The sequence below is a fragment of the Lissotriton vulgaris genome, unplaced genomic scaffold (assembly GCF_964263255.1).
Source record: "Lissotriton vulgaris unplaced genomic scaffold, aLisVul1.2 SCAFFOLD_1103, whole genome shotgun sequence".
NCBI classification, from domain to species: Eukaryota; Metazoa; Chordata; class Amphibia; order Caudata; family Salamandridae; genus Lissotriton; species Lissotriton vulgaris.
Genome location: NW_028254634.1, coordinates 337,510 through 351,207, shown reverse-complemented (window position 1 = coordinate 351,207; position 13,698 = coordinate 337,510). Strand labels below are relative to the sequence as shown.

Sequence of the window (13,698 nt, the reverse complement as noted above, 5' to 3'; positions counted from 1 at the left end):
TCCATGGGTCAGACCTCTGACGATACTTGCAAGTCTGACATGATGCAAGAGGATTCGCTGGGTGATACTGGGAATCTCACCAACAATAGATTGGAAGCAAACTTAAGTTCCGCGGACCAAGAACATCAGCCGCATAGGGAAGGCATTCGTCAATCATTTACCCCTCCTCACAGAAGAACAGGCTGCTGTACTTTGTGGTCAAATCAAATCAGTCTCACCCCTTGATCCCTCCCCCCAAGAGTTCTGCACCTAGCCTCGGATGTTGTTCCTGACTATTTCTTAACCATCTTTAATCAAATGTTTTCTTTAGGATACTTCCCCCCAAAATTAAAAATTACTTCAATTATTCTTTTTTTTAAAAACCCAATCATTATGCTTGCAATCCCAGTAACTACAGACCAATATCTTGTCTTCCTTTCCCTGCAAAGATTGTGGAAAAAGCTATGAACATTAAGCTCTCACAGTTTATCAAGAATCATTAACTATTGGTTCCATCACAATTTGGCTTCAGACGCGAGCATAGTACTGAGCTGGCACTGATTACGGCCACAGAGCATATGAGCAAAACACTAGCTAGTGGATGAATGCTGCCTTGATCATGTTAGACCTGTCAGCAGCGTTTGACAAAGTGAATCATAGTCTTCTAATCAAACGCCTCTTTTCCTTAGGTACAAGAGGCAACAATCTTAAGCTCCTTCAATCCTTTCTTTCAGATAGAGAGCAATTTGTAGAACTAAATGGCAATAGATCCTCTCCTTTTATACTACCTTGTGGGGTACCTCAAGGGTCAGCACTGAGTCCAACCCTCTTTAACTTGTATCACCTTTAGCGTAACTGATTAAAAGCTGCAGTTTCACAGTAGTCTCCTATGCAGATGACACCCAAATTGCGGTGTTGGTCACGTGAGATCTAGAGAGGACCGTCATTTGCTTGCATGACTGCATGCAACAGATTGGGAGATGGCTGTCAAATAACTGTCTGAAACTGAACTTGGATAAAAAAGGTTGGGAGTTCACTTTGATGACAAACACTCGTTTGAAGGACATGCAAATGCCATCACTTCATCCTGTTTTCTAATGTTTACAACACACAGAATGTTTTTTCCATTTATTCCAATGGACTTGTGCAAGGCAGTGATCTCTGCACTCATCTTTTCTAAAAATTGATTACTGCATTGATCTACTCCTTAGTGTACATAAATAAATCTTTGCACAAGTTACAGATGGTTCAAAATGTGGCAGCAAGACCGCTTCTCAGGATACCTAACTATCAATCTCTCTCCCACACTCTCCCATTACTCTACTGGCTTCCGATGAAGAAGCAGATGGAGTTCAAATCTCTCTGTATAGCTTTCAAGGTCCTGCACATCAGAGCCCAGAATCCCTAGGGGAGTTATTCCAGTGGTATATACCTTCAAGATCACTAAGATCTTCATCCTTGGCTAATTTGGTTGTTCCTGAAGTTAAGAAAGCCACTTGGGGTGGTAGAAGCTTTCTCGTGGCAATGGTCAACTATGGAATGCCATGCCCTTGAACTTAAAAAAAAGGAATTAACTTATTGACATTCCAAAAGGCCTTTAAGAAATGGATGTTTAATAAATAGGTATGGCCGTACTGATACATCACATCATCTGTCTATTCTCTTCCTGGTTAGGTTTTCTTCTTGCTCCTCTGCCAGAAATCTTCAGCACCTAGACACCTTCAGGTAGTAGAGCAATTTATAAATTGCAATTTAATTTTATTTCAAAGGCACTGAAATGTCATGTGGAAGATTGATAAAGTACGGATGACTTTAATGATACCAAGGATCAAAACACCCACTAAATCCTGGCATCAGCTGCAGTAATTCAAACACCACAATGCAAATTCACTGATTCTAGAGAGCCTTGAATGCACTAGTGAAGCCCAACTAAATGTATGTAACATTTGGGAAACTGTTCTTGCGTAGATCCCACCAGGAACAATAGAAGGAACACATCTACACCCAACACCAAAGGCATAGTAGATCATTCCTGTTAGGATATATGTCTCCTCTCCTACACCACAGTTAGAGCCATACCTCCATGTTGAATAAGAGACATACACAAGTAAATATAGGGTTCTTGTGAAAATGACCTTTATAAGTTAGTAGAATTCGTAAATGTGGATATCTGATCATTTGGAAATGTTCAAATAGAAACACTCCCATTAGCTGATTCATTACTTTTTGTGCTATTGTGAGACAGTAGAGTAGGCTGCAAGATATTTAATGGTTGAAAGACCTCAAACCCTCTAGAGCTAGGTTAAATAAAGAAATGGCATCATGTAATTTTCAACTGTGTACAAATTGAAACTCAATCAACTTAAAGCACATGATACAGACACAAGAAAACACATGAATACATTTTCTGATGGTATGCTCAACATTTCATTCATAAAAAACACATACCTGGCTCTTCTTGTACTTTTGGTGGTTGATTCCTGTAAAGATATATACACATTTTTAAGATGGCAGCTGAAATAGTTTTTGTTTAAACAGTGTAATTACATAGGCACAGCAAAATGTAATTGTCTTATTGAAAACGAGGGCAAATGCATGGCAAACTATGAATTTGAAAATCCGGGCACTATGCAATATTTTAGCTTGTAAGTATTTCAAATTATCTTTGAAGCCACTGTGTCATTCGTTAAAGAACACAATATTGAAGCAATTTTTTAAGTCATATTGACTTAGTATCCTAGTGTTACAATAAAGAGCATTTCTTTAGTTTTGTAAAAGAGCCAGAGAGACAGCTATTAGAAAGAATTGAGTAAAACCTTACTAGCTACAACTTAAGAACACAGATAGGCTAACCTAAGGAAAACTTAGTAGTGTGGTAAATTTAAAGATACATTACAAGAGCAATTTTCCTTAAACATCAATAATATGTAAACATTCAATGAATCGTATGGTGTAACACAAGTTACTTCAAATATCTCAATGTATTGGCCCAATCATAATGAGAGCCTAAGCATTTTATGTTAACAAAATGGTTGTTTCTATATCACAATAACACATTCAATATACTCTGTGCAAACATGGCTATTGGAAATGTATGTATTTAAATGAATGTTCGTAAAGATACCAAAGTCAAAATTGAATTAATTGTGGTGTCAGAGCGCCTCATAAAGCAGGTAAATGAAATTAGCATTGTAGTATCCCAAACGTCAGTGTGTCCCACCGAGATGGACGGGTTCCTTGCCACATGCAGGGTGACCAACCGTCCGTAAACTTCACGGACCGTCCGTCATTTCAGCCACTCAACCGTACTACACTGGACAGACCACAGCTGCGTCCACTTCAGCTTCAGGAGGTCACGACCCACCAGCACCCACAACAGGTTCCCCGCAGAAGCTGGAGCAAGATCACCGCCGACCAGCTCACCACCACCCTCAGCCAGAACCCGCCCACCAACACGAGGGACCCCAACGAAGCAGCCCGCAACCTCACACAGTGGCTCATCAATTCCGCAGATGAACTCGCACCACTGAAGAATCCTCCCAGCAGACCCGCTAGCAGGAAAGCCTTGTGGTTTACCAACGAACTCAAAAACTGCAAGAAATCCTGCCGCACCCTCGAGAAAGCCTGGCGCCACGACCAGACAGCAGAACACATGACTGCCCTCAAGAAGGCCACCCGCAAACACCACCAGCTGATCCGCACCACCAATAAGACAATATTCAAACAACGAATGGACAACAACACCCACAACAGCAAGGAACTCTTCAGCATCGTTAAAGAGCTCTCCAACCCCAGCGCCTGCAACAACGACATCACACCCTCACAAGACCTCTGCAACTCTTCCACCGCAAGATCGCTGACATACACAACAGCTTCGGCGCACAGACCACGGACCCAACCACTGAACCAACGCCCCCACCACCACCCTCTGCACCTGGACCCCGGTCAGCACTAAAGACACCACCCGCCTGATGAACACCATCCACTCCGGCTCCCCTACCGACCCTCGCCCACACCACATTCTCAACAAAGCCGACTCCATCATCACACCCCAACTCCGGAACATCATCAACAGCTCCTTTGCATCGGCCACCTTCCCGGAGAATTGGAAACATGCCGGGCTGAGCGCCCTCCTGAAGAAACCCACCGCGGACCCCACGGACCTCAAGAACTTCCGCCCAATCTCGCTCCTCCCCTTTCCAGCCAAAGTGACCGTCAACAGACAACTCTCCGCCTTCCTCGAGACAAACGGATCCCTCGACCCCTCACAGTCCGGGTTCCGAGCAAACCACAGCACCGAGACCGCCCTCATTGCAGCCACTGACAACATCAGCTCCCTGCTCGACAACGGAGAAACTGCTGCCCTCATCCTCCTGGACCTCTCAGCAGCCCTCAACACCGTGTGCCACTGCACCCTGATACAGCTCCTCAACACCGGAATCCAAGGAGCGGCCCTGGAGTGGATCATCTTGTTCCTCGGTGAAAGAACCCAGAGAGTCCGCCTCCCCCCGTTCTGCTCCTCGGCCGCCGAAGTCATCTGCGGCGTTCCGCAAGGATCCGCACTCAGCCCCACCCTCTTCAACATCTACATGAGCCCTCTCGCAGCCATCACATGCCAAAACAACCTCAACATCATCTCCTACGCCGACGACACCCAGCTGATCCTCTCCCTCACCAATGACCCCGCCTCCGCCAAAGCCAACCTCCAGGAAGGAATGAAAGACATCGCGGAATGGATGAAGATCAGCCGTCTGAAACTGAACTCAGACAAGACGGAAGTCCTCATCCTCGGACCATCTCCCTCCGCCTAGGACGACTCCTGGTGGCCCCCTGCCCTGGGCACCATGCCAACGGACCACGCACGCAACTTGGGCTTCATCCTGGACTCCTCCCTCACGATGACCAAGCAAGTCAACGCCATCTCGTCATCCTGCTTTAACACCCTGCGCATGCTCCGAAAGATCTTCCGATGAATCCCCACCAAATCCAGGAAGACGGTCACCCAGGCCCTCGTCACCAGCTGTCTGGACTACGGAAACACCCTATACACTGGAACCACAGCCAAACTCCAGAAAAGACTCCAGCGCATTCAGAACGCCTCAGCACGACTCATCCTGGACATCCCTCACCACAGCCACATCTCTGCCCACCTGAAAGACCTGCACTGGCTCCCCGTCAACAAGAGGATCACGTTCAGACTCCTTACCCACGCACACAAGGCTCTCCACAACACAGGCCCGAAGTACTTCAACAGCCGACTCACATTCTACACACCCACCCGGCAGCTCCATTCCGCCAGTCTCGCCCTCGCCTCCATCCCACGAATCCGCAAATCCACCGTCGGAGGAAGATCCTTCTCCTACCCGGCAGCCAAGACATGGAACTCCCTCCCCACCCACCTAGAGCTGACCCTGGACCATCTCTCCTTCAGGAAACAACTCAAGACCTGGCTGTTCAAGCAGTAGCGACCCCCCCCCCCCCCAGCACCTTGAGACCCTAACTGGTGAGTAGCGCGCTATACAAATTCTGTTGGTTGATTGATTGATTGAGTATGATATCTGTAAGGCGTCCGTAATTTGGTGATCTCAAATTACAGACGCCTTACAGACATCATACTAAAATCGAAATAGGACATTTCAGTAAGGAATGCTGTTTCCATGCGAGACGCCCCATGAGTTTAAAAGATTTCACTCGGGCCTCTCGCTCTTATCTTTTAATCTGTAGAGGCTGCCTGCAGCCGCCGCTCTCGGACCTTGTGCAGACTGTGGACTGGCCCATTGTCCTTCTGAGACTGCAGCTGATTAGCACTTTAGAATGACAATGGGCCCAATTATAGTGACAGCATGCAGTGTGCCTTCTCCTGCATGGGACTAGTGCAAAGCATTCTGCTTTTGTCTTGGTGCCATGCTGGAGAAAATAAAAATACAATAACTAACAGCGTTTTCACTGTACATTTAAAAGACAGATTTCAACATACAAATAAAAAAAAATACTATTTATTAATGTTTATTGTTACTAGCACAAATCTTGATTGCAGAAAGGGCACGATGTACTGAAAAACTGTGAAGTGCACGATTGGCTCAACCTTATATAAACTTATTTTGACTTGAATTTATTTTGGTTGTCTACTTACTTATATATTATTAATGGGCCACCTCCTCTGATATGTCTGTAAAACGTATGTTTTGTCCCAAATTTCTGGCCTGAATTTTGACCTTCTGTCCTGAATTTCTATCCTGAATTTTGACCCTTTGTCCTGACTTTTTACACTAACCATCCTGAATTTGCACCCATGCCAGTTGGTAACCCTAGCCACATGAGAAAAATTCGAGAAGGCAGTGCCTCTAACAGCCTATTTGTTGCTTAACAAATGCTATAGAGCTCCCAAAACGCGCATATATTTGTGTGAAAAAAAGCACTACTGCACACATTGGAATTGTATGTTTTGCATCTACGTCGCCTGTGCAGAAAGCAAGATGGTGGCGGCGTAGATCACCGTGGCAGAGCTCTTCTCCTTTTGATCCCGAAGCACCCTTAGGCTAACGCGGTTACCGGAAGTCAGTTCACAGCTTACCTGCAGACCACGGAGTGCGATTCATGGCCTTTGGATCGAGGACTGCAGATGGGCAGCTCGCCCCGGGCCATGTTGGAGCTCCAGTTGGTCTACAGGATGCGCAAGGAGGCACTGGGTGTAGTCTCCACACAGAGGAAGCCAGGGACAGGCGGCGAGTCAGCTAATGCAGGACAGAGGAAGAGCGGCGTGCTGGCTGCCAAAATCGCTTTATCACTACGTTCCACCTGGAGAATGTGAGTGGGCTTTGCAGCTGCTCTCAGCCACAAATTGGTTCTGAGGATGTACAGAGCAGCAACTGGCTTCAGATTGGCAGCAGAGATTGGAAGTATGCCTCCTAAAACACTGAGACAAGCCAAAGAGGTGGTGGGGCAAAATTCAATGCAACTACATGGATCTAGGCAGGAGTCTCCACTGGTCTCCATGAGTCTTGCAGGTAAGCCAAATGACCCGTGCAATTTGAAGAAGCAGATGGACAGCAGAGGGGTAAGGAAACGAAGGACTCCAGCTGAATGTGTACAAACGGGAGGCGGAAACTGACAAATTTAAAGATAATGGAAGAAAGGGGGCAACGCCCGACAGGGCCGATTTAGTCTCAATCTCTGTGCCTCCCCAACCCGCTATTAAAGATTTTTTTTAAACTAGAGATGGAACTTTGAGCCTATGCACTTTTGAACTTCTGCATGAATCGAGCCTGGAAATATCGGATCAGGTTCCAAGTGAACATTTGGGTGATGCTATGGGGGAGTCCCCTACAGCTCATTTGGAAGCTTTGGAGAAGGGGATTTGCATAATAATGTTTTAAGCACCCGGAATGAGATGGCTCAAGATGTCACAGAGAGCGGTTCCCGAACCATATCTGATCCCCCATCAGGCATGATATCAACTTTACCAGAAGGTGCTTCTGGGGGCTGGCATACACCACAGCTCTTGATGGGTTATCAGTGGATGATATATCAGATTATACAGATAAGTTATTTTCTCTTACAGGGGAACCACTGCCAGGTGTTTCAGATTCTGATCACAGTGAAATCAGGGACAGTGCTTCGACCTCAGGCTCTAGCACTTTAGAAGCACCAGAGACTGCCCTAAAGTGTCAAAAACACCAAAGGAGTTCTAAAGGGTCTAAGGGACATGCCGAGATACTAGAAAATAAGGCAGCCTATTTATACTTTTAAAAACCGAAGAGGGAGACCACCCCACCAGTTCATGCCCCTCTGCGTGAGGCCGCCACTGAGAACACCTGAGATGAGCTGAGCCGTCACGTTGCCCGCGGCGACCCAGAAGTCAGGCAGAGTCTGCCTGGCTGTGGGTGGGGCCTGTGAGTGCAGCAGCCTTCGTGGTGGTATGAAGAACCTGGGTTTCTTCAACATTCACATCGAACATATATATATATATATATATATATATATATATATATATATATATATATATATATATATATATATATATATATATATATATATATATATATATATATATATATATATATATATATATATATTTTTTTATCCACCAAACTGTCCTCGATAGGAATGCGCGCTTCTCACAGCAACGCGTTTCACCCGTCAGGGCTTCATCACGGTGCAAATTTGCACTGTGATCAAGCCCTGACGGGTGAAACGCGTTGGTGAAGGGGGAAAATGGCACTGCTATGAGCGAAATAAATTGTTAAAACCAATGTTTGTAGAGTGCGTGTTTAATTGCAAGTGGTCTTGGTGAAGGATTATTATGAGGTTTTGTCCGACCTCAACACGCGCACCAGCTGTGAGAAGAGCGCATTCCTATCGAGGACAGTTTGGTGGATGACCATGTCATGAGTGATGTAATATGTGACGTCATCAGCAGTGCATTGCAGGCGCGCAAGTTATAGTGAGTCCAACTAACTATAACGTGGAATTTCATTGGTTTTATGTCAGTAAAATTTCCAGCTAACTATAACTGATGTGAAACCTATGGTTTTTTTAGTGAATTTAATAGGTTTTTTAAATGCTAATTCCTAACTATAACTGGTGTGAAACCTATGGTTTTTTCAGTGAATTTCATTGGTTTTTTAAATGCTAATTCATAACTATAACTGGTCTGAAACCTATGTTTTTTTCAGTGAATTTCAAAGGTTCTTTAAATGCTAATTCCTAACTATAAGTCTCACTTTATAAATAAGACTGTTAGCGCTCTAGTTGTTCTTTAGAACACTCTGGTACATTCTGTCATTGGGCTACAGTTGGGCTACATCTAGCTGATATTTGGGCTACATTTGTATTTTTTTGTCTCTGGTGGCCATCTTTTGGCTACATTGGGCTACATTGGGCTACATTGGGCTACATTTGGGCTACATTTTGGCTCTAACATATATAAAGCCCAATGTAGCACAATACATATTTTTCCAAAGTTAATTTTCATAAAAACCACTTTAGAATAGGGCTACCTGTCCCTACAATTATCCCTTTTTTTTTAATTTTTGGAGCGCTCCCGGTGCGCGCCCCGGGGAGCGCCCCGGAAAGCGTACTTCTATAAAGCGCCCCGGGGCGCGCTCCGGGGAGCGTCCCGTGAGCGCCAATATCGCGAACGAAAACATGATCGTGACGTATCGCGTAGCCGCGTCCGCGTGATACGCACGGCGTAAGCAGACCCGGAAGTACTCGAGCGAATAAGATCGCGCAACGTAAACATCCGACGTGCTTACGCTACGCGACCCGGAGCGCGCCCCCGGGCGCGCCCCGGGCGCGTAGCGTAAGCGCGTCGGGTCATGTGACCTGAAAATAACACTTTTCATTGGTTCATAACAGTTTTGGTTTCATAATGATGAAGCCCCTGGTCTTGTGACCTGAAAATAACACTTCTCATTGGTTCAGGACAGTTTTTTTTCCAAATGATGAAAGACCCCACCTTTTTACCTTATTCTGACTTTGTCCTTTGACTGAGGAAGACCTGTTTGTACATCTCTGTACCTTTTTGATCTTTATAATGGCTTCAGTAGCAGCAGCAGCTGGTGCATCTGCCCCACCACCACCACCACCACCACCACCACCACCAAGAGGACCAGCTCAAGATTATATTGGTGGTCAAGAAGAGGAGGAGGAGGAAGAGGAAGAGGAAGAGGAGGAGGGGAGGAGAAGATGGCTGCCTGAAGAAAATACCCCATACAAGCCCAAGCCACACATTGTATGGGAGTTTTTTCACTCCCAGAGGGCAAGAAAAAAGTGAATGCGGCCAAGGTAACTTGCCTAATCTGCAATGAAGAACTCTCAAGGGGCAACCCAAACAAAAAATATTCCTTTGGTAACTATACCATGATTCGACATATGACCCGTAAGCACCCTAACAACTATTCTCGTGCAGAGCTCAGGGAACTGGCCAGTAACCTCCCCCAGTCTTCAAGGACCACCTCCCAAAGAAACAAACCCACTTCATCGGGACCAGAAACATCAGAGATGATGCCTTGTATTCAGCCAAGATTTGCTGATTTTAAAATCACTTGTACTGCATGTGGCAAGCTTATCGCCTATGGTGAACAGAGCATAAAGCTCATCGTCCTTGCAGGTGACAATCACAAGTGCCCCAAAAAGAACTCATTTTTGGGGGGTTTTGTTTTTTTGCTCCAGTTGAGCCAGTTTCAATTCCCTTTTTTTTGTTTCTCCCCCTAAAAAAATACAAAAAAAATATAAAACTGTTTTGAAAAGCCAAAAAAAGTACAAAATGTTCAAAAAACACAAAAAAAATATAAAACAACAAAAAGAAGAAAAAAAAAGTTCTTTTTAGAACTACCTCCAATTTCTAAAAAAAGGCTTCCTTTTTTAAAACTCTGTCATTCTTTTTTCCTCATAGTACGCTCCCCGGTACGCGCACCGGGGAGCGCACCGAGCGCTCCCCCCGCGTAAAACCAAAAAAAATATATATTTTAAATGCCCCGCTGGTCCCTTTTATTGCCCCCACATCAAACCTAGGGGGTCAGAAGGGGTCTATCCCTGACGCCTTATGGTCATTTCCCCCTTTGATTTAGCCACCTCTTGTATCTCGATTTTACGGAGACACAAGATGGCGGCCGCTCCGGACTGTTTTGAATGTTTCCAGACACCCGAGAACCAATCAGCTTTCCGTGCGAACCTCACGTGGCGCGCCCGGAGCGCTCCCCGGGGCGCGTACTGGGGCGCGCCTATAGATATATATATTTTTTTGAACCTAAATTACTCAAAATGCACTGGAGCACATATCTCGAGACATAGCAAAGGCACATCGGGCTACCAGTCCCTACAATTTTGCCAAATTTGGTTGAAATCCATTTAGCCGTTCGGGCTTAAAGTGAAATCGACCGCCCTATGGAAATTAACATGGAGAAAACGCGTTTTGGGACCCCCCTTTTATCTCGGCCCCCGCTTGACGAATCCCCCCCAAACTTTTAGGGAAGGACCAGGGTGCCGCGAGGCCATTTTGAGGAAATGTTCAGGCAGATTCGTCAACTGAAGCCAAAGTTATTCCAAATAGAATTTTGAGATTTAACATTGAAAAAAATCCTAACTATAACTACCTACTGGCGACCGCCAGTAGGTTATATATATATATATATATATTCACTGAAAAAACCATAGGTTATAGGCCATATATAGTTAGGAATTTGCATTTACAAAACCTTGAAAATTCACTGAAAAAACCATTGGTTATAGACCATATATAGTTAGGGATTAGCCTTTTCAAAACCTTATTTTACTCACACAAAACCATTGAAATTTCATATATAGTTAGTTCCACTAACTATATATCGCGCACCCGCAATCCACTGCTGATGATGTCACATATTATATCATTCATGACATGGTTAGTGACATCACTGATGACATCACTGATGACATCTCAAATGACATCACTGATGACATCACTGATGACAACATCCAGTGACTGTATGTTTCTGTAAAGTTAAAATATGTCTTACATATTGAAGAATGAGTGGATGTATAAGTGTCTGGATGAAGGATTTAGTAGGTGCATGACTGACTGTATGAGTGAGTGATTAAATGTGTCTCACTGAGTGCATGGGTTAGTGACTAAACTGTTTTAATTTGTGCATCATTATATCTGTTGTTCTACAAACTGCTGCATATGTTGATCAGTAGCTATATGAGTAACTGTATGGGTTATTCATTGGTTGTCCAAGTATTTGTATGGGAAACTGAGTGTGTGTGTATGGGTGGCTGGGAGGTGTGTGACTGTACATAGATGTGTGAGTAGTTGATTCACTATATGTATGGGTTCAAAAGTGCATGTGGAAACAGCTGTATGGGCGGTTGACTGTGCATGAGTGTATTAGTGAGTGAATGAATATCTCAGTGCTACATGTCAAAGTAAGTACATACGTAAAACACAGTACATGTGAGAGTTGACATATATAAATAACTGTGCATAAGAGCCAGTGAATGTGTGAGTGGCTGTATGGATCATTGTGAACATGTATCAGGGATTGTATAAGAGAATAAAGTAAATATGTGTTAGTATATGTTTGAATAAGTAAGGTGTGTATAACTGTATAGTTGAGAAAATGGAGGTGTGATTGATTTTTTGCATAACTGACTAGGTGTGTGAGTAACTCCATGGATGAGTGACAGTCTGTGACTGTCTGTTTACACTCATTGTATCTAAGGTTATATTAGAGTCTGAAGAGGTTCATGGTATTATCACATGAATGATATCATCAGTGATGTGATCAGTCATGTCAAATGAGATGTTATCAGTGATTTTATCAGTGATGTCATTTGAGATTTGATCAGTGATGTCATTTGAGATGTCATCAGTGATGTCATCAGTGATGTCACTAACCATGTCATGAATGATGTAATATGTGACATCATCGGCAGTGGATTGCGGGTGCGCGATATATAGTTAGTGGAACTAACTATATATGAAATTTCAATGGTTTTGTGTGAGTAAAATAAGGTTTTGAAAAGGCTAATCCCTAACTATATATGGTCTATAACCAATGGTTTTTTCAGTGAATTTTCAAGGTTTTGTAAATGCAAATTCCTAACTATATATGGCCTATAACCTATGGTTTTTTCAGTGAATTTCATTGGTTTTTTAATAGCAAATATCAAAAGCTGTAAAATGTCAAGTACGTGATAGGTAAAAACTTTTTCGTGTTTATGCACGCTGATGTGCTTTGAACGCTGCCCCCCTCCCCTCTTTTCTCTTAGTAGTACTCTCTCTTTGCAGATAGTGAAGAGTAGTTAACGCAGGCCTTTACCCCCGTTGTAATCCGTCGTGCCTGCTTGTCTCTCCATTTGATTGATTGTTATCCAAGCATTTACTGTTTTACAATTGATTCTCTTTGGTTCATTCTCTATTTACAAACAAGCACAAAGTCGCAATACTCTGTTTAGTCTTTGCAGATAGTGAAAAATCGTGTAAAAAAATAAAATTAATCGAGCAAAATCAGTAGGCCACTAATTGGATCTCTTTTAGACCTCGCTAAAATAGAAATATTAGGAACAACCCTTCATGAGAAATACGAAAATAGTGAGATGAACTGAGCTCCACACCATGAGGGCTGCAAGACAGCTCGGCTCCATCACCCACCCCGCCCAAAATAACGACAAAACCCTATGCAAATATTAAAAATATAGACAACACACCAGCAAAGAAACAGGGTAAAACATTTTATTAAATAACTATTTACATAACTATTTTATACTTTTTATTGCCCGATCCGGCTAGCTCAATCGATCGAGCATGAAACTCATGCACTCTGATAGCAAGCGTTGCTACTGATGCTATGCAGACCAAAACTGGTTTTCCGTTTGTACATTTTTCTAGATTTTTCCATCCAAGGTTGGTTGAGTTTGTAGAACGATGGCTTCAGATTTTCAACATACGGTGTGGTGGCGCGGACTGGGAGGGGGCGCTTCGCTCCTGCCCCCTCCCCAAGTAAGATTTTCATACGTGAAAGTACGTTAATGGTTTTGGTCCCTGAGTTGCTTCAATGTCACTGCCATTCTCAAATGGCATAAGTTCTGGATGTTGGGTGCCATAGTTCAGAGTTCTGAGCAGCGCTTGTAACACTGTCTGAAGTTTATTTCCACCTACTGCAGCTTCACTATTCTCAAAGTAAGTGAGTGTCGTTTGTGGACCTGACTGCATTTGAAAACAATGTGATATGG

At 43.8% G+C, this 13,698-nt stretch overlaps 1 protein-coding gene across 8 annotated transcripts in view; it reads right to left on the bottom strand.

Moving 5' to 3' along the window:
• Window positions 1–13,698, bottom strand: part of LCP2 (lymphocyte cytosolic protein 2) — a 622,000-nt gene that overhangs the window by 346,233 nt on the left and 262,069 nt on the right. For 6 of the 8 annotated variants that reach the window (XM_086951712.1, XM_086951709.1, XM_086951711.1 and 3 more), the window contains exon 5: window positions 2,428–2,459. In XM_086951712.1, the coding sequence (XP_086807838.1) occupies window positions 2,428–2,459 (32 nt within the window). Of the gene's footprint in view, window positions 1–2,427; window positions 2,464–6,578; window positions 6,698–13,698 lie in introns of those variants that run through there. The other 2 variants (XM_086951716.1, XM_086951717.1) reach the window with 2 other exon arrangements.